This window comes from Gopherus evgoodei, chromosome 7, assembly GCF_007399415.2.
Source record: "Gopherus evgoodei ecotype Sinaloan lineage chromosome 7, rGopEvg1_v1.p, whole genome shotgun sequence".
Classification (NCBI taxonomy): domain Eukaryota; kingdom Metazoa; phylum Chordata; order Testudines; family Testudinidae; genus Gopherus; species Gopherus evgoodei.
The window spans coordinates 46,007,538-46,028,211 of NC_044328.1; the positions used below are offsets into that span (position 1 = coordinate 46,007,538).

The 20,674-nt window shown below is 39.9% G+C and overlaps 2 protein-coding genes across 11 annotated transcripts in view; one reads left to right on the forward strand and one right to left on the reverse strand.

The window, feature by feature from the left end:
• SIRT1 (sirtuin 1) overlaps positions 1–10,837 on the reverse strand; it is a 30,502-nt gene extending 19,665 nt beyond the window's left edge. The window contains exons 1-4 of one of the 2 annotated variants that reach the window (XM_030569950.1): positions 9,994–10,327; positions 7,328–7,444; positions 5,416–5,657; positions 3,823–3,975 (exon numbers count right to left, since the gene is read on the reverse strand). In XM_030569950.1, coding sequence (XP_030425810.1) covers positions 3,823–3,975; positions 5,416–5,628 — 366 coding nt within the window. In that variant the 5' untranslated portion in view covers positions 5,629–5,657; positions 7,328–7,444; positions 9,994–10,327. The other variant, XM_030569949.1, reaches the window with a different exon arrangement.
• DNAJC12 (DnaJ heat shock protein family (Hsp40) member C12) overlaps positions 1–20,674 on the forward strand; it is a 75,399-nt gene that overhangs the window by 31,617 nt on the left and 23,108 nt on the right. Inside the window, exons 1-2 of one of the 9 annotated variants that reach the window (XM_030569957.1) lie at positions 10,923–11,041; positions 19,487–19,541. The gene's annotated coding sequence lies outside the window, so the exon portion shown is untranslated. Of the gene's footprint in view, positions 1–10,922; positions 11,089–19,486; positions 19,548–20,674 lie in introns of those variants that run through there. The other 8 variants (XM_030569958.1, XM_030569953.1, XM_030569959.1 and 5 more) reach the window with 8 other exon arrangements.

Genomic DNA, 20,674 nt, shown 5'->3' on the forward strand with positions numbered 1-20,674 from the left:
ATTCTATTTTATGAAAGATCGTTGCACACATCTAGAAAATAATAAGGTGATAATTAACAGTCAGCATGGATTTGTCAAGAACAAATCATGTCAAACCAACTTGATAGCTTTCTTTGGCAGAGTAACAAGCCTTGTGGATAGGGGGAAGCGGCAGATTTTGACTGTAGTAAACCTTTTGATACTGTCTCACATGACAGTCTCAAACTAGGGAAATGCAACTTAGATGGAGCTGCTATAAGGTGGGTGCATAACTGGTTGGAAAACCGTTCCCAGAGAGTAGTTATCAGTGGTTCACAGTCATGCTGGAAGGGCATAACAAGTGGGGTCCCGCAGGGACCCGTTCTGGATCTGGTTCTGTTCAATATCTTTATCAATGACTTAGATAATGGCAAAGAGAGTACACAAAGTTTGAGAACGATACGAAACTGGGAAGGGTTGCAAGTGCCTTGTAGGATAGGATTATTATTCAAAATGACCTGGACAAACAGGATAAATGGTCTGAAGTAAATAGGATGAAATTCAATAAGGACAATTGCAAAGTATTCCACTTAGGAAGGAACAATCAGTTGCATACATATAACAAGGGAAATTACAGTCTAGGAAGTACTGCAGAAAAGGATCTGGGGGTCAAAGTGGAGCACAAGCTAAATATGAGTTAAGAGCGTGATGCTGTTGCCAAAAAAAACAAAACAAAACAAAAAGACCCCCACACACCAAACATAATGCTGAGATTGTTACAACACTCCTGCTAATACAAGACATGAGAAGTAATTCTGCACTCATTAGGCCTCAATTGGAGTATTGTGTGCAGTTCTGGGTGCGACATTTCTGAAAAGATGTGGACAAACTGGAGAGTCTAGAGAAGAGCAACAAAAATGATTCAAGGTCTAGAAAATATGACCTATAAGGGAAGAGTGAAAAAAAAATTGGATTTATTTAGTCTGGAAAAGGAGACAGGGGACATAACAGTTTTCAAGCACACAAAAGGTTATTACAAGTAGGAAAGAGAACAATTGTTCTTCTTAACCTCTGAGGATAGGTCAAGAAGCAATGGGCTTAAATTGCAGCAAGGGAGATTTAGGTTGGACATTAGGAAACACTTCTTAATTGTCAGGGTGGTTAAGCACTGGAATGAATTGCCTAGGTGGGTTGTGGAATCTCCATCACTGGAGATATTTAAGAGCAGGTTAGACAAACACCTGCCAGGGATGGTCTAGATAATACTTAGTCCTGCCATGAGAGCAGGGGACTGAACTAGATCTCTCAAGGTCACTTCCAGTCCTATGATTCTACGCTTTTTAGAATTTCCCTTCCGTTCCTAGTGCCTAGTGTCTCATTCTAGGATTTTGTACTGTAGTACTGAAAACTATACAAGAGATCTACATGTAATATGCCCAGTTTTCACTGATATTTGATTGTCACCATAAGTGTTTCTTACATATCTTTTTGATAAGACAAAAGAAAAATAATTAAACAGACCCTGCCAGGTAGTTTGTATTCTACATTTAAAATTTATTGAAAGGTTTTTGCATTGTCTATTTTCCATTCTCCAAGCTGAATGAAATATGAATAAAAACAGCAGCACCAATTAAATAGATTTTTAAAGTGTCCAATTTTAACAGGCTAAAGTGTTATTAGTAACAGTTATGTAAATGTTTAAAGTTATTTTAAAATCAAACTGTCCATTGGAACATCCCCATATACACTTAAGAGAAAAGGTAGCCTTTTCCCTCAAAAAACAAGGAAGATATATTTAATGGTAAACACTGACCATAATTTCAGATTTTTATTAAAAGAAATTAGTTTAAACAGAAAACCAGAAGTTCTGTACATACACATCAGTAAACTGTTCATTTAACTTCTCCTTGTGCCAGTTCTACCTTTGACTGCTGTGTAACCTTCCATACCACCAGAGGCAAATTAGTAAGCAAGGAAAGTGATTCATAAAGTTGATACTCATCAGAAAGGACATCTGCATCTAAATTGCAGCAATGGGCACTGATGACCTTAAATTACATCACAGATTATGATCAGGCTACGATGGCTATTAAACAGTTATCTAGTGCAGTTAATTTACATCGCTCTTTACAAGTTTAGATGAGATCTAGCCCCTGCCCTCAAATATTTATAAGCCAAATAAAATAAGATACAGACAAACAGTTTAGGGGAAAGGAGCATGTTGAGATTATTAATGAGAAGAAAAAATGAATAAATGTTTGAGATGATTTTAAAGGAGTGGTATAAGAGGAGAGAGAAACAGAAGCAGCATGGTATATAAAAGGCACAAAGCCAATAGGCATGAGGAGATAGAGAAGGTAGAAAGGCAAGAAAACTAGGGGTGAGTGTATTAGAAAGAATATAGGAAAAAGTATGGTGAGTAGAGCACAGTAAGACCAAAAATGTAGGTTGGTGCAAGACTATACAAGGCCCTAATGATAGGAATAAAGAATGATAGAATATAGAAAGCCATGGATAGAGTGAAGGGAGAAGAGAGGTGGGGAAAAAAAAAAGTGACAGGCAACTGCGGCAGGAGTAGGGAGTGATTATTTTGGTAGCAAAATACTGAGCTGACTGGAGGTAAAGAAGGAAAAAGGGAAAAAATACAGTAATTGTTTTGAGAGATGCACAGACAAAGATTTTACCAGTGGGGCAGGGGTGAATTTTGTAGCTACTGAAGGAATCAGTGAGCTCCTGGGTATCTAAAGGACATGACTGGATTAGTATTTGGATGGGAGACTTCCAGGAAAACCAAGATGCTGCAGGATGTGATGTTTCTTCTCCAACCTCTCAGTTAGTACTAAACAGTGCTTTAGTGGGATGCACCATGTTAATGCTGGTGCTGTGTTTCAAAGGTCCTTACCACTCCCTAGGTATCTCATGGTATTTCATTTTGTTTTTGATGGTGTAGTTAATGTTTGAGGAAATTCTAGATAGAATTATATTTTGCTTCTGCATCTGAGTTTTCATATGATCTCAATTAGATATCCTCCCTTTTTCCTAAAACTATTTAGCTTCACTGGCGTTGTAAAAAGCTACTGCATCCCATCCAATATCTGACAGAAGTGATCCCTATATACAGTTTGTATTGTTTAATTCTTTAAGACATCTTTATGCTTGCAGAAAGGAGCTACATAAAAAACCCAAACAAGTCTGTCAGTATATGAAGACTTCCTCCTCTACTGGATTTTATGTCCCCTGCTTAAGTCTGAATGTATGCTATGAACTTGTTACGTTGCCAGGTGTAATAAGCATGTCAAATAGGTCTCTGAATACATGTTAATTACACTCATGTGCTGCCACGAGTCCCTCACATTCGTTTCTCTTCAGAGAACAACACCTACTAAGAGTTTTTGTGCCATTACTTGATAACGGAACATGTCACCTAGATAATCACATCCTTGGCAAACATTTTCAAATACCTTCCCTGAAATAAGAGCCCAAATTAGAAAGGTTGTGTTAATATCCCTATTACAAAAACAGGGAATTATAAAATTAGCAAAATTTTACCTTTTATTTTTTAAATTATAAATATTCCTATTGAAGCCAACATATGGCTTTACCTAGGATGAGATACATAATACTGAGAATAGTGAAATTTGTTAACTCTGTAATACTGGCCTCTTACTTTATCTTAATGAGGGGTGGCCTTACTCAGTTTCACTTTGTTACTGGTGACTAAGGCCATTCCTCATTAAGATAAATTCAGTAGCTTTAGCATTTGTCCTCGTTCATGAAGAAAAAGCGAAGGCAGAACTATCTTCTGTCTCTGACAGAAGCATTTCTTTTCTGTCCAAAATAATAAAAACAGTTGGAACACAGTACCTTTGCAAATTTAAAAAATGGTCTTGGATCCTTTCTGAAGTATTCTATATCAAACATTGCTTGAGGATCTGGAAGGTCTGGAAAATCTACTGCAAGGCGTGCATAGATGCCATCTCTTGATCGAAAGTCAGGTATTCCACAAGAAACAGACACCTGAAATACAGGTTTACAATTTGTAGCCTGAAATCAATTGTATATTTGGATATGATGGCTTGCTAGCATATGCTATATTTGAGAACTAAGCATGTGTGTGCTACCAACTTTTAATATCAAAGAATGAGAACAAAGGCAAATTTGAATAACCCATGTCTATATAGACTCTTTTGACAGAGCAATGTAAAGTTTCCCCATGAACGTTCAGGAAAAGAGAGAGTGAACATTAATTTAGCTTTGAGGTCACAAAGCTGTACAGCAATCTACATGTCAGGGACCAGCAGTTTAATAGAACACTATTGAATATATATATAATTTAGTACTGCATTACAATTTTTGTAAATACAAGTACCCAGAGACCTAAAACAAGAACACTGAATTTGGTTTCCTAAATTGAAATTCATTGATCTCCCACAGTAGTTATAAACAAGAAGATTCATCCTTTTTAAAGGAATTACTATAGTAGCAGATCAGCTTATTAACATTACTTTATTTATGCTAGGCAAATGTTAGGTTTTTTAAAAAACCTGAGCACTAAATTAAGATATTATGTATGCTATTATTTTAATAAGTATAATCATGATTTCTCTAGCCAAAATTTTTCGATTTGAGGGCTTAACAGCAATCACAGGCTGAATAAAACAAGGCAGTCCCAGGGCTGCTTCCTTCTCTTATGGGCACACTGGTTTATCTCAAATTGCTCATCTCTTACTTCTGATCGCACTCCATTTTAGGGGTGAAGAGGTAACAATCACATCTGTTCTCTCCTGAGCCAGTCATGTTACAACAGGAACAAAACAAAGCAAGCAATATTCCTTGACTTCTGTGCCATGATATGGTTGGTATGCAGAAAGACACATATGTAAGAACTTTTGACTGTAGCGATATGTACTGTGTTTGATTACTTCTTAGGGTGCAACCAAATGATCAGATACAATGTTCTAACAAAGAAAGATCAATCCAACTCCCATCTAAATTAACAGGATATTAGATATTTCATCCAACAGAAGTTATAGCAGGCCCAAAGTAATACAATAGAAAAATCTCTGTGTTGCTGAAACAGATACTACGCTTGATCTTAGCTCACAGAGAGCTGAGAAGATTAGTAATGTGGAACAGGTAACTAGAGATAAAAAATTTACATCTGTTGCCTTTAGATGCTAGACAAGTTAGAATACAGTTGTCTAAGCTAAGGCATAACAATATTGAGCAAATTTTCTCTCTCTAGTATACAAGATCTGTAAAATTAAATTTAGCTGATCAATTCTAAGTCTAGGCCCTGATCCTGTGATTTAGTGTCCAGGTGCACTGCTGTACCCATTCGCAGCACCACTGACTTCAGTGTGGCTCTGCATGAATGCAGCCTGCAGTAACTTGTTGGATCGGAACCTAAGTAGTTACCCATTTATTTTCACACTAACATATTTTAGACATACATACCCCAGCTCCAGTCAAGACAATTATTTTTTTGCACTCTTGTAAAAATTTCATAGCATCCTCAATAGTATTAATATCTTTTCGTTTTTTCCTTTTTGGTGGTTCTGAAAGAATGTTTATAACAATCTGCCACAGAGTCATATCATCTAGTTCAGGAGGAGGGATTGTTTCTGGTAGCAAATCCTTCAGAATCGTCCGTGGGTCTGTGCCTATCATGAGATGTTGCTGAACAAAAGTGTAGGGACCTATTATAGAAAAATAACGTATATAAAATCTGACTTAACATTCTGAATCAAGGAAAATTCTTTAGACATTTTAGCTGACTGTTACTACTTCTCTATCTTACTAACCCAGTTAAGGGCCTTTTCATCAGCGACCCTTATCTATATAAAACAGACTATTAGACTCAGATGTAGTGGTGCTGTTTGTTCACTAAAGATAGATAAATTCTTACTGAGTTATCTAGAAAATCCTACCAGACAGATTTGTCAGGGCAGGGCTTCTGTTTACATAAGATCCCATCTCTTATTATGCTTGAGGACTGTACAAAAAAAAAAAAAAAATCACATATTAGAACCCTAATTCCCAAAGTATGTTTTCTTTGAAGAACTCTCATTTTGGACCATGTTTTCAGGAAAGAATTTGTACTAAAATCTTGATTTGGAAGTGCTGGTAGACAGTATTTGGCAATAAATCTAAATTGGGTGAAGTGCATATTTTTATATAGTGGTGAGATGTTTGAAATATGCCATATGATATATTTTAGCTGCTTTAGAGTCAGAAGGCTAAGGAATTTCTTCTGTTCACCTTTAACCATCCAGACTTGAACAATATACTGCCCACAACTGCAACCTCCAGAAAAAGTATAATACAATAGTGTCAAAATAGCCTAGTGGACTCTTGTCATAGTATCTTTCCCCAATCTGAACCTTAGAGTCCAAAAGTTGGGGTACTAGCATGAATTCCTCTAAGCTTAATTACCTGTTTAGATCTGATAAGCTGCCACCAATCAGGAATTCCAGTGCCTGATACACTCTGGTCCCCCCAAAAACCTTCCCTGGGGACCCCAAGACCTTGAGTCTCACAACAAAGGGGAATAAGCCATTTCCCTTCCCCCTCCTTCCTCCCTCCCAGCTCTTTCCTGCCCTGGGTACACCAGGAGATCACTGTGATTCAAACTCCTTGAATCACCACACAGAGAGGAATGTTACCTCCCCCCCCCCGTCTTTTCCCTTCACCCAGAGGCAATACAGATTCAAACTCCGTGAATCTAAAACAAAGGGATTCCACCCTTCTCCCTCCCTGTTAAGTAGAGACTCAATTCCCTTGAGCCTCAACAAGGGGAAAAAAATCAGACAGGTCTTAAAAGCAAAACTTTTAATAAAAGAAAAAAAATAAAGAAAGTCACTGTAAATTCAAGATGGAATATTACAGGGTCTGTCAGCTTCTAGAAACTGGAGAAAACGCCTCCTCCAGCAGAAATACAATTTAAAATACTTCCAGCCAAATACACATTAGACCCCTACCAGCCAGATACACATTTGCAAATAAAGGAAACCAATTAAAAAGACTAAACCGCTTTTCTACTTGCACTTACTACATGAATAGAAAATTAGAGCCTGTAGTACATCCAGTCACTCTCAAATCCCAGAGAGAACAAAGCCAAACCCAAAAAACACAAACAAAGGCTTCCCTCCACCAAGATTTGAAAGTATCTTGTCTCCTGATTGGTCCCCTGGTCAGGTGTTTGGTTCCCTGTTTGTTAACCCTTTACAGGTAAAAGACATTAACCCTTAACTATCTGTTTATGACAGACTCTTGCAATAGGAAGAGGATAATCAATATTAAAGGTCAGACATCAAAAAACAGTTCAAAGTAAAGAATCTTGGAAATGATACATTATATAAACTTCTACCTATACGTGGTCTTGGAGTCCAGTCACTAGAGCTAGCACGTGAGGCTCTGTCGTCTTCATCACTATCACAGGAATGGAAACCATTGGCTATGATTTCATCACTAAAAAGGATGTCATCTGCAAGATAGTACAAAGTATTATTCTTAAGTCACAAGACTCTATTTTAAGCAGAATCATCATTATAAAAGGCTGAAATGTTACTATAGCTTTAGCAATGACCTGCAAAAGGATTTTTTTTTAATCCAGCCTTTTACCGAGAAGTTGAAAAAGGGCTTTGCTAGTTAGAAGAGAAAAAAAAAGGAGGTGCGGAGGTAAGTTCCCACTTGCCTTTTTTTGTTTGTTTTTTTTTTAAATAAAAGCTTTGAAATATCAAGTTTGGTCTTCCATAGTTTTACTGGATATTTCAAAGGATTTATTTTGTTAAATTTCAGATCTCCATGGGATGGTGATGAGTGGCAAGTTTAATTTTATAAAAGGTTAATCACTGAAGTTACATAGGTGTTAATGCTCAACCCTCAAAAAAACAGAACCAAAAACCCCACACCACACACCAAAAAGAAAGATGTGGAGAGTTTTAGAACACTCATACTAAAAATCCCTTCCTCTCGCAACTCCCACTTTGTTTTCTTGAATCCAAAGAGGTCAACATTGCATTAGTTCACTATTAGTTCCTTATCTAGACTAGGATTTAAAAGTACGTCAGAATGTGTTAGCAAACATGTTTTCCCTGAACTGCTCTTACAAGGCAAGCAGACTTTAATAGTGCTAACTAGGTTGAGTTAAAACCTAAGGGGGGCGACTAGACTTTCCAAATACATTAGAACCTCAGATCTCCAACAAAACCAGGGTAGACCACATCTAACGTGTCTGATTATTAAGTTGAAGAAAAGGGAAGATAAGTGGAACCCACTCCTCATTGCTTAAAAAAAGAAAAAAACAAAAACTTCAGTTTCTTTATCTTATTCTGGATAAGGCCATATTCTTCCAAGCTAGGTAAACTGTCATTTTCTTGTGTTTTCTGCTTGTTTTTTTTTTTTTTTCCTTTTTTTAAACACACACAGCAGGTACCCTTTATACAGAAAAAGAAGCAGTAAAAACCCTAACCCCATCTCCCTTTACAGATTATATTTAAGCTCTATTGTGAATAAGAACAAGAGACCAAATTTTAATTTGTAAAAGTTTTTAGAACTACAATTGCTGTTTTGGTAATCTCTCCCCTTGGTGTCTTTTCTTATGTGTTTGGACAGTTTTCACTCTGACCTCAAATCTTTATGCATAAATCAGAGTACAAATCCCATAAAGAAACAGAAGAATTGATAGTTGGTATATATTAGCATACACAAGATGTAGGATTTGGTACATGCTCCTTAATGTCCACCAAAGGGCTGATTAATTTCAATGAGATGTTTCACATGAATAAAGTTAAGGAAGTGTTTGAAGGATCAGAGCCTACATTGTTAACAGTTTGGACCCTCTGAAGACCCTCAACAATACTTCTCATCATAGACTGACAGTTTAAACAACTGTTTAACTATGCCACCCCTTGCATAGTCAGGGGATTATGCAAGCAGTGCAGTTTCCAGAAAGGTATGTATGCCTATTGAATCATGGATTCTTATCCATAGCTCTCCGCACTGGGGCCAATTACAGAAGGAGCTGGCTTGACACATGCTCAATGAAGAATATCTCATATGAAATTTATTTTCAAGAAACAAGTTACTGAAAGTAAACCAAATCCAAAAAGGAAACAAAATACAAATAGTGACAAGAAAACTGAATTTTTAAATCTTTCACTTTTAATAACTAAAGATGGTGCTGTTAAGAAATTTGTTTACAACAAGACTTAAATCAATCTCCTTGTATAAATTCAAGAAATAAAGCAGAGAAAATTATGATGTGAAATTAAGAGGGTAAACTGAAATTGGTAAATTGAGAATAATGGATGTGTACTATACACAATACATGCAAAATTATCTAGCAATAAGTACTGAAATTACTATAGTAATGCTATATTAATGTAGAAAAATACTAGTAAGTTTAATATATATCATGTAACAGTTCCACAAGCAGTGTAGTAATTTGTATGTCTATTGAGATTTGTTTATTGTACAGAACATAAAAATTAAAGGAGTTGAAAAAAAGATAATGTCACAATCCCCACACAGAGTAAAGTGTCCCTACAAACCAGAGGCAAAATACACCACTTTTCTACACCTGCAAGCCTAAGCAGATGAGCAGAAAATGTTTGTGTAATAATACACATGCTCAGCACTCACTTAATCATGTAAAAAGCATGTGCAAAATGTCCGTGCAAAGACAATAGCAGCATCTGAGGGATCAGTGTGTAACAATGAGCACACTCAAAGGGCATTTGGCAAGCATACATGTGCAAAGAGGTGAAACTGGGCAAGAGTCTATTGAGCAGGATTCTAAAAAGATGTAGAACGGTTAGTCAGAAAGAGCTTAGCTGATTAATAAGGTACCGCTGTTTGGTAGCAATTACACAACTGAATAAGCGATGCAAGAGGATAGGATGCTAAGCGCGGCTGGCTCCTCTCTGTACCTCCAAACACGAGCGAGTGCATTACGCTTCAGCTTTCCGCCACCCAACACCTGTGTGTAGCAGGTGATTCAGGGGCGAGCTGCGGAATTAATTTGCTTCTCACCAAGCCCAGGCTGTATTACACTTGGAGACTAGGAGAAGCTGGACATTAATTGCGCCTGTCCAGGCCGGAGGAAGAAGGCGAATTATGCTCCCTAGACCGGAGTGGGCGTGGCACATGGTTTGCGCAGGTTGCTCGTTCCCCCAGGTGCGTTCGGTGGGGGGCGGATATCGGTGACTAGTGTCACACAAAGGGGGGAGGCTCGTAGCGTAGCCGCCTCTCCCCCCTCGAGCTGTCAGTGTTGGGGAGGCCTGCCTGTGCTGCGATCAGCCTCTGGCTGTGCGCAGCGGTGGCATCACTGCCCCAGGCGGCGGGAGGGGGCAGGAAGGGGGCCGATCCTCACCGGGATGCGGGGCGGCCGCCTCTGCCGCCCCGTGTGAACATTGCGACCGTCTGTAGCCAATGGCCGTCTCCACCGCGTCTCCACTGGGCGCCGTCTCCGCCCCCTCCCGCTGCTGGTGGTGGGGAGGCGGCTCCTCGCGGGGCAGGCCCCGCAGCCCGGCCCCGTTCTCCCCGCCGCTCCAGCCCGCTGCTCCCTCCCCCTGCAACCTCACCACCGCCGCCGCCCTACTCGCGGAGCCTGTGGTGGGCGCCGTTCCAACCCCTCGTTCTGGGACTGGGCCCTTCCCCGAGCCCCGCCCGCCGCCGCCGTCGTCGTCCGAATCCAGGCGCTGGCGCTTAGGAAGGGGCTCGGCAGTCGCAGCGCCGCGGCCGCTACGCGGTTGAAGAAGCAGAGTCTCCTCATCCGCCATCTTGGAGCAGCAACCGGCGCCTCGGCTACACAGCCCCTTTTCCCGACCCCCCTCCCTCTAGGGAGCGATTTAAACCCTGCACGTGACCGCGCCACCGCCCACGCGGACACCCTCCCCGCGGAGGCCGCAGCAACAACACACCGGGTCACGTGAGGGGATGGGGGGGGGGAATGCCGCCGTCACGTGACCCTGTACTTGGGCCTAGAGCGCCTAGTCGATTCCCTCCCAGGATCTCCCGTTCACGTGACCTATCTCCCACCGAGCCACAGGCTTCGCCCCTTGCCCGTGCAAGCTGTTATGTAAGGGGAGCGCAAGCCGGCAGTGGTGAGGTGGGGCTAGTGCAGGGGTGAGCGGCTAAGGCGTTGTGGTTTCGTGAAGGGTGCGGAGCTTGGGGAAGGCGGGCGTGCAGTAAGGGCATGGATGGGGCAGTAGCTGGATGTATGGGTACAAGTTACATGGAAAGACGAAAGGGTCAGACATATGGTAGGTAAGAGGGGCTGGGTTATGTGACTTGGGAGGACAGAGAGCAATCCAAAGACCTCAGCTCAGGTGAGGGCTATACCAGTTTAACTAATGGTGCGTGTTCAAACTGATTTAGTTAAGTTAATGGAAGTTTATATTTTAGATGCTTAGTTCAGCTGAGTATTTCTGTTTAACTTATTCTCTGTTTTTCAGGATTTAAACTAAACCCCAAATAAGCTACTATTAAATAGATGGTATGTATGCATGTGCAAACGTGCACAGCTTTAACTAAATCAGATTAAAAGCACACCTTGAATTAAACTGGTAGCAGTTTGTGTAGACAAGCCTAAAATCTCTGGGTTTCCTGTTTTTTTAATCCCATCAAAGTTAGAGAAAAGGGAAATCACTCATCTGAGCAGCCAAATTGTAGATGGGAGGAGACAAATGGAGATATTAAACATTACTGCTAACCACAAGTATTCAAAAATCCTTAGTGACTTAAAAGTGAGACTTTAAAAAAGCCCAAATGTATTCATTTTTAATTTGCCTTGTGGCTTTTGAGCCTCATGTTTTCAAGCTTTTTTAAATACATCAGAAGCAAGAAGCCTGCTAAACGACCAGTGGGGCCCCTTGACAATCAAGATATAAAAGGAGCAGTTAAAGACAATAAAGTCATTGCAGAGAAACTAAATTAATTCTTTGCTTCAGTCTTCGGGGCTGAGGATGTTAGGGAGATTCGCAAACCTGAGCCGGCTTTTGTAGGTGACAAATCTGAGGAATTTCACAGGTTGAAGTGTCACTAGAGAGTGTTTTGGAATTAATTGATAAACTTAACAGTAACAAGTCACCAGGACCAGATAGCATTCACCTAAGAGTTCTGAAAGAACTCAAATGTGAAAATGCGGAATTACTAACTGTGTTTTGTAACCTGTCTTTTAAATCATCTTCTGTACGCAATGACTGGAAGATAGCTAATGTAACACCAATATTTAAAAAGGTCTCTAGAGGTGATCCTGGCAATTACAAACTAGAAAGTCTAACATCAGTAACCGGCAAATTAGTTGGAACAATCATAAAGAATAAAATTGTCAGACACATAGAAGAACATAAATTGTTGGGCAAAAGTCAACATGATGTCTGTAAAGGGAGATCATGTCTTTCTAATCTATTAGAGTTCTTTGAAGAGATCAACAAACATGTGGAGAAGGGCGATCCAGTGGACATAGTGTACTTAGATGTCCAGAAGGCATTTGACATGGTCCCTCACCAAAGGCTCTTATGTAAATTAATTTGTCATGGGAGATGAGGGAAGATCCTTTCATAGATTCTAGGGTCAGAAGGGACCAATGTGATCATCTAGTCCGACCCCCTGCACAAAGCAGGCCACAGAACCCTACCCATCCACTTCTATAACAAACCCCTAACCTATGCCTGAGTTATTGAAGTCTTCATATTGTGGTCTGAAGACCTCAAGCTGCAGAGAATCCACCAGCAAGTGACCCATGCCCCACACTGCAGGGGAGGGCGAAAAACCTCCAGGGCCTCTGCCAATCTGCCCTGGAGGAAAATTCCTTCCCGACCCCAAATATGGCGATCAACTAAACCCTGAGCATGTGGGCAAGACTCACCAGCCAGCACTCAGGAAAGAATTCTCTGCAGTAACTCAGATCCCATCCCATCCCACATCCCATCACCAACCACTGGGCATACTTATCTGGCGATAATCAAAGATCAGTTGCCAAAATTAAGCTCTCCCATCATACCATCCCTTCCATAAACTTATCAAGCTTAATCTTAAAGCCAGATATGTCTTTTGCCCCCACTACTCCCCTTGGAAGGCTGTTCCAGAACTTCACTCCTCTAACGGTTAGAAACCTTTGTCTAATTTCAAGTCTAAACTTCCTAGTGTCCAGTTTATACCCATTCGTTCTTGTGTCTACATTGGTACTAAGCTTAAATAATTCCTCTCCCTCCCTAATATTAATTCGTCTGACATATTTCATGGATTGAGAATTGGTTAAAAGACAGAGAACAAAGGGTAGGAATAAAGGGTAAATTTTCAGAATGGAGAGGGGTAACTAGTGGTGTTCCCCACGGTTCAGTCCTAGGATCAATCCTATTAAACTTATCTGGAGAAAGGGGTAAATAGTGAGGTGGCAAAGTTTGCAGATGATACTAAACTGCTCAAGCTAGTTAAGACCAAAGCAGACTGTGAAGAACTTCAAAAAGATCTCACAAAACTAAGTGATTGGGCAACAAAATGGCAAATGAAATTTAATGTGGATAAATGTAAAGTAATGCATATTGAGAAAAATAACCATCTTTAAGTACAATATGATGGGGGCTAATTTAGCTACAACTAATCAGGAAAAAGATCTTGGTGTCATCGTGGATAGTTTTCTGAAGACGTCCACGCAGTGTGTAGCGGCAGTCAAAAAAGCAAACAGGATGTTAGGAATCATTAAAAAGGGGATAGAGAATAAGACGGAGAATATCTTATTGCTCTTATATAAAGCCATGGTATGCCCACATCTTGAATACTGCGTACAGATGTAGTCTCATCTCAAAAAAGATATACTGGCATTATAAAAGGTTCAGAGAAGAGCAACTAAAATGATTAGGGGTTTGGAACGGGTCCCATATGAGGAGAGATTAAAGAGACTAGGATTTTTCAGCTTGGAAAAGAGGAGACGGGGCAGGGGATATGACAGAGGTATATAAAATCATGAGTGATGTGGAGAAAGTGAATAAGGAAAAGTTATTTAATCGCATAATCTAAGAATTAGGGGCCACCAAATGAAATTAACAGGCAGCAGGTTTAAAACGAATAAAAGGAAGTTATTCACACAGCGTACAATCAACTTGTGGAACTCCTTGCTTGAGAAGGTTGTGAAGGCTGGGACTATAACAGGGTTTAAGAGAGAACTGGATAAATTAATGGAGGTTACGTCCATTAATAACTATTAGCCAGAATGGGTAAGGAATAGTGTCCCCAGCCTCTGTTTGTCAGAGGGTGGTGATGGACGGCCGGAGAGAGATCACTTGATCATTACCTGTTAGGTTCACTCCTTCTGGGGCATCTGGCATTGGCCACTGTCTGTAGACAGGATCCTTGGCTGGATGGACCTTTGATCTGACCCAGTACGGCCATTCTTATGTTCTTAAGCTTTTCTCTGCATCTGAAGAAGTGAGGTTTTTTACCCACAAAAGCTTATGCCCAAATAAATCTGTTAGTCTTTAAGGTGCCACTGGACTCCTTGTTTTTTAGGGGTAGAAATTCACTTCAATATTTTTTTTAATGAAAGCTAAGAGTCTCACAAAATACCTGCAGGAGATGACCAAGTATTATGAGATTTGTTATAAAATCATGAGCTGGCAACACTATTAAAGGTTACACTGCTTATAAGGCATTGGAATGGCCATATCCAAATTGTAACAGACATTGCTATTAGTCTACTTTGGGCATGTCTACATTATGTGGCGGAACTTAGCTATAATATAGACACTTCCTGTGTTGATGGAAAGAGGTTTTCCACTGATGTAGGTAATCCACCTTCCCGAGCAGCAGTAGCTAGGTTGATAGAATAATTCTTCTGTTGGTCATGTCACCACCACATGGGTTAGGTCAGCTTTACTAACATGCTATGGGGTGTGAGCACCTGTCATAAACAGATAGCTAAGGGTTAATGTCTCTACACCTGGAAAAAAGTTCCTGAAACATCTGACCAGAGGACCAATCAGGAAACCAGACTTTTTCAGATCTGGGTGGAGGGAACTTTGTGTGTGAGTCCTTTGTTCTGGGGTCTTCTGCCTGTACTCTCTCGGCTATGAGGGGATTTCTATTTCCTGCTTTCTAATCTTCTGTTTCCAAGTTGTAAGTACAGAGATCATAAAAACAATAGGGGTTATTGTTTTTTTTTCTTTTGTATTTACATGTCTGTAGTTGCTGGAGTGCTTTGAATTGTATTCTTTTTGAATAAGGCTGTTTATTCAATATTCTTTTAAGCAATTGACCCTGTATTTGTCACCTTAATACAGAGAAACCATTTTTATGTACTTTTTCTTTCTTTTTATATAAAGCTTTCTTTTTAAGACCTGTTGGAGTTTTTCTTTAGTGGGGAACTCCAGGGAATTGAGTCTGTGCTCACCAGGGAATTGGTGGGAGGAAAAAGTCAGGGGGAAATCTGTGTGTGTTAGATTTACTAGCCTGACTTTGCATTCCCTCTGGGTAAAGAGGGAAGTGCTTGTGTTTCCAGGACTGGAAATAGAAAGGGTGGACTCCCTCTGTTTAGATTCACGGAGTTTGCTTCTGTGTATCTCTCCAGGAACACCTGGAGGGGGGAAGGGAAAAGGTTTATTTCCCTTTGTTGTGAGACTCAAGGGATTTGGGTCTTGGGGTCCCCAGGGAAGGTTTTTGGGGGGGACCAGAGTGCCCCAAAACACTCTAATTTTTGGGTGGTGGCAGCTTTACCAGGTCCAAGCTGGTAACTAAGCTTGGAGGTTTTCATGCTAACCCCCATATTTTGGACGCTAAGGTCCAAATCTGGGACTAGGTTTATGATAGCACCATACGTGGGTCAATCTAATTTTAAGTGTAGACAAGTCTTTAGTCTTCATGATTTTCCCTTAACACCTCTGATACTCATTCACAAACATATCTAGTCACCTTACATGATGTTACCAAATGTCTCTTTTCCCTTCAATATATACTTCTATATGTGGCCAATAAATAACTAGCCTAATCTATTCTATTCCTTGCCTATTTGCTGAAGAGTTTGTTTTGTTCACTGACAGGAAGATGTTATTCAAGGTTAAAGAAACAGAGACTGCATTCTTTCTTAGTGTGTCAGCTATTTGCTTTTCTGGTTTTGTAGTATCTTAAAGTTTTATGATTTTTTTTATATGCACATATTGTGGGCTGCATTTTCATAGTTCATATAAACTAATTTTATTTCAGTTTAGTCAGTTTGTCCAATACATCAGATAATGAGGCCATTTTACTTTAGAAAGGAGTGTCTCTCAGTTGGGCCTGCATACTAGATTCTACACTGCAATTCTGTGGATTTTTAAAAAAGCTTTTGTAGAACACCTTTGTTCTTTGTGTGTGGTGTAGAATCGTCCACTCCAATGGGGAAATATTTCCTGACACTTGCCAACGTTTGTGGAGATGTACACTCAATTATTTTTTTAAGGGTTTGATAGAGTTTGCTAAAGAACATAGACAAATGTTTCCAATTTCTTTTAGTATCTACTTTCAGCATAAGAACCTAAGCTTTGTGTTTAGCATTTGATATATTTACAACTTCTCCCATAAAATAGGCCAGTTAGTGTCTCATCCAAATCCCACTGAAGTCAATGGGAGTTTTTCCACTAACTCAAGTGAGATTAGGATCAAACCCAATGCCTAATATAATCCTTTTAGTAGTTTAGATTTTATGCCCTTCTCTGTACAAAGTGTCCTAAATACACACCTTGAAATGAGTGTGCAGTGTCACATCTGGAGACCACGGCCTTTGATGCTGATCAATGTTTCTTATTTCCCCCAGCAGTCTTTCTATATCCATCTGTCTCTTGTTCTGTACGTAGATCATATGGTCTTTGGGGGAGGAACAATACTTTTGTTCTGTGTTTGTTACTCCTGGGGGAATTCTGCTTGTGAACATAATGAGCTGCATATTTTTAATTTTTGTGCAGAAAAAAGCTGCTGCTGAAAAGTTATTCAGTTCTGCCTTATGCCCACCAAAGTGCACTGTGGCGCTAGAACACAGTAGCAGCTCCCAGCAGAAAATACCTTCTGCAGTTCCACCTTTTGCCCACCAGAGAGCGCTGTGGTGATAGAACACAGCAGCTGCTCCCAGCCTGCTAGTGAAGAGAAAGAGCCTGCCTTCTTCACAGTGCCTGTTGGGCTAGGTCAGGAGACAGGGGTTATGGGGCTGCAGGAGGGAGTGTCAGACAGCGCCTCATAAGGGCTAGTAGGGGAAGACAGACTGGAGTAGGGGCTGAATGGGACTGGAGGTGCAAGGCCACAGGGGGGAGGGAGATGCAGGGCCACATAGGGACGGTGGGGTGGCTGAGTGGGGGCATAGAGACACATAAGGGGCGAGGTGCAGGGCCGCATGAGTATGGCCAGAGTGGGTGTCTGAGTGGAGGTGGAGAGACACATATGGACGGGAGTGCAAGGACACATAGGGATGGGGTGAATAGGTGTCTGAGTGGGGGTGGAGGGACACATGTGCCTGATTGAATGGGAGACGCTAGGGATCAGCCAGGGTCTGCATGGGGGAAGCTCCCTAACAATCCCTCTCCGCCCCCACCCAAAACCTGTTCCACACTCCCCCCCCATACCCAACAACCCTCCAAGTTCACACCCAGGCTCCTTCTCAGCAATTATTTCTCTCTCCTTCAGCTGCTCCGTTACTCCTGACCTTCCCCTAGCCTTTGCACTGGTTTTGAAGGGTGCGGAAATATGGTTCTGTATTGTAGTTTAAATGAATTATTACTCAGAGTTCTGTATTAGTATGCCTAGTAAGGAATCTGTTTGTCAAAAAACATTTTCTGAATCTTTTTTGTTGTCTGTATTGTTACAGACATACTTGCTAACAGGTATTTTGAAATAAATGATCAAACTAATTTAAACTGGTTGATTATATTGTGTTATGTTAACAAATAAAATATGCACAATTTTGCAGAATTTGAAAATATTGTATACAGAATTTTAATTTTTTTTATGCAGAATTGCCCCATGAAGAGTTTGTACACTGCCTAGCACAGTGGATACTTGGTCCTTGACTAAGGGTCCTAGACGCTGTGATAATACAAATCATAAATATGGACAGCAACATAGACAACAGATTTACTTCAATTTTACTCCCATATCACCTAGGGACATGAATGTTATTAAATAGCTGTACTATTCTAACTAAATCTACTTCCTTTATCTTACTTACTGGATTCTGTGCAAAATGCTGCTATCTGAATTCAAAGCAGTCTATGGGGAACAACAGGGAAATGACATTTTTACATCTACTTCTTGTTTGCTTTTTACTAGTTTTATAAGCCCACTTTTTCTAACAAGGGCAAGTTAGCAACCAGAATGTCTATGTTCATGATCTTAAATTGTTCATACTGCATTATCCACCTGTTGGGTCCCAGTAAGATTCTGATGCTAATAATTGTAGGCCAGAAGCTAGGACACTGGACTGGGGCTCAAGATACCTGGATTCTATTCGCAGCTTTGCCACCAACCTGCTCTGTGACCTTGGGCAAACTATTTCACCTCTCTGTTCATCTCCTTGGCCACCCTTTGTGTGCCTTGTCTATTTAGATTGAGTTCCTCGGCAGAAACTATTTCTTACTATGTTGGTATGGTGCCTAGCATAATGCAGCCTAATCTTGGAGGTGGTACTACTAATTAACATTTTCTGATGTAAGAGAGAGAGGGAAGCTGATAGAAGAAGAAAATGAGAGAAGTTACTTAGAATATTAGTGGATCTTTGTTTCTGCATAAGGAGATGCTTAGTGGTCTAAAATATTAGATCTTCAAATATCTGATGTCTCAGACCTGCATCAATAGGATATATAACCTGAGTTTCCTGCAGTTTTCTGTGTGAATTTTTCAGAGTAGAACTTAACAATGAAGACGTCATGCATTGAAGAGCTCATAATTTATTTTGTAAGAGTAGGGATTTGCTCTGGTGATATGTGCAACTTTACCCTGGTTCCTACCATTACGCAAAAATACTTGCACTAATTGATTGCTACCTTACATTGGTTACAGAAGCTGTTGTTTTGAGTTTTCATGATCTGATGGGTTTTTTTTTGTTTTTTTTTTTGATAGCTGTACATAGGAGGATCACTCCTGGTACTAGGTTGTGAGCTACCATTGTATTGTCAGTAGCAAAATAATTTTTCCATCTTGCTTAGCACCAATTCAGGACAGCACTGTAGCATGTGCTTTTTGATTCAGGAAAGCACTTATGTTACACTTATGGTTAGCTTCACTAAAGTGGGACTTCAAGCATGTGTTTAAGTTAAGCCTGTGCTTAAGTGTCCTTCCTGAATAAAAACACTTCTCTGAGTCAGAGCCTTAATGTGAAGGCTTTTTGGATCAGGACCTTTTTTATCAGGATGTGCGTACAGGCCTAGCATACTCGAGACCTGATCCCTTACCGGAATCTCTATATTCTTCTGCAACGCAAATATTTGTAAATTAAATTATAACATACTTTACATGTTATATACATGATATTGTGTCTATGTTAACTTTGTTCTTGTCTCTACAGGTGAAAGCCTCTTCATTTATAATATGGAGATACACCTGTCTCATAGAACTGGAAGGTAAGGGTAAGCATGCAGCACAGATTTAAATTGCATTGTGCATGTGTATTTTTGTTTATATATTTCTGTAGACAGGTGCCCTGTGTTCAGAATATCTGAAATTCAGATAATCAGAATTTTGGAAAAACAAAATTTTGGGTTTGGGGCACACTTATAAAATTTGGACAACTGGAGTTTAGATAATCACAGTTGAAATAGAACAGCGGCTGTGAGAATATTGTAATTTAAAACACAATCAATGCTATCTTTAATTGTTGCACAGTGCTTTGGCACAAGAGAGATACCACTGTGAAGGGCACCTAGAAAAAATCTCTACTGCTGTTGATTTGTTACTTAAAAATGTATTTAACATTTTCAGGAGGAAAATACAAATAAGAATCTATGTAAAAACAAAACCTGTACAGAGGAGTCAGCAATGGCTTGACGTCATCTTCCAGTTCGTTTAGCTGTTTCTGAGCTGAGCTGAAGACTGATACAATGCAAACAGTGTTACTTTTGAAAAATTAACTCTGAATTTTTAAAAATGCAGGATGGCATATTTTCAATACCCTGGCTCCCTCCATTCTGATATTGGCCCATAGTAGTCTTCATGTAAACGGCTAAATCTGGGTGGTGAAGGTTGATACAATAATCTTGTGATTGTAAACAGAAACAGAGTTTGTTTAAAATGTGTACACATGCATACACATATATTACTACCTAATATCATAAGCTATTAACAGAATATCTATGTCAACTTAAACATTACATTTTATTAAATAAGACAATTACAACTCTTGGCTTGGGCACCTAGAATCTGTCCTTTTGTTTTCAGGTGTTGTTAAAGAGCAGTTTTGAAAAAATAAAATTGAAGCCAAAATTTCTCCTGTTCCTTCTTAGTCTGAAAAGTGACCTTTTTGTGTGTAAAATTCCAGTTGGTCATTTGAGTTGTTTTAGAAAGAAAAAGGGTTTCTGATGCTCTCAAGATTTTTTTTTCCCCTGTCATTTTTCAGAAAACTGAGAAATGGCTCCTTTCCAAAATGTTATATTCCCTTGACTAAGGACTTGTTACATGTACTGAAATAACTAAATCTATTTTAATTCATACCTTTTTATTTTGCTGCATGCTTGTGTGTGGACACTCTTATTTTGAA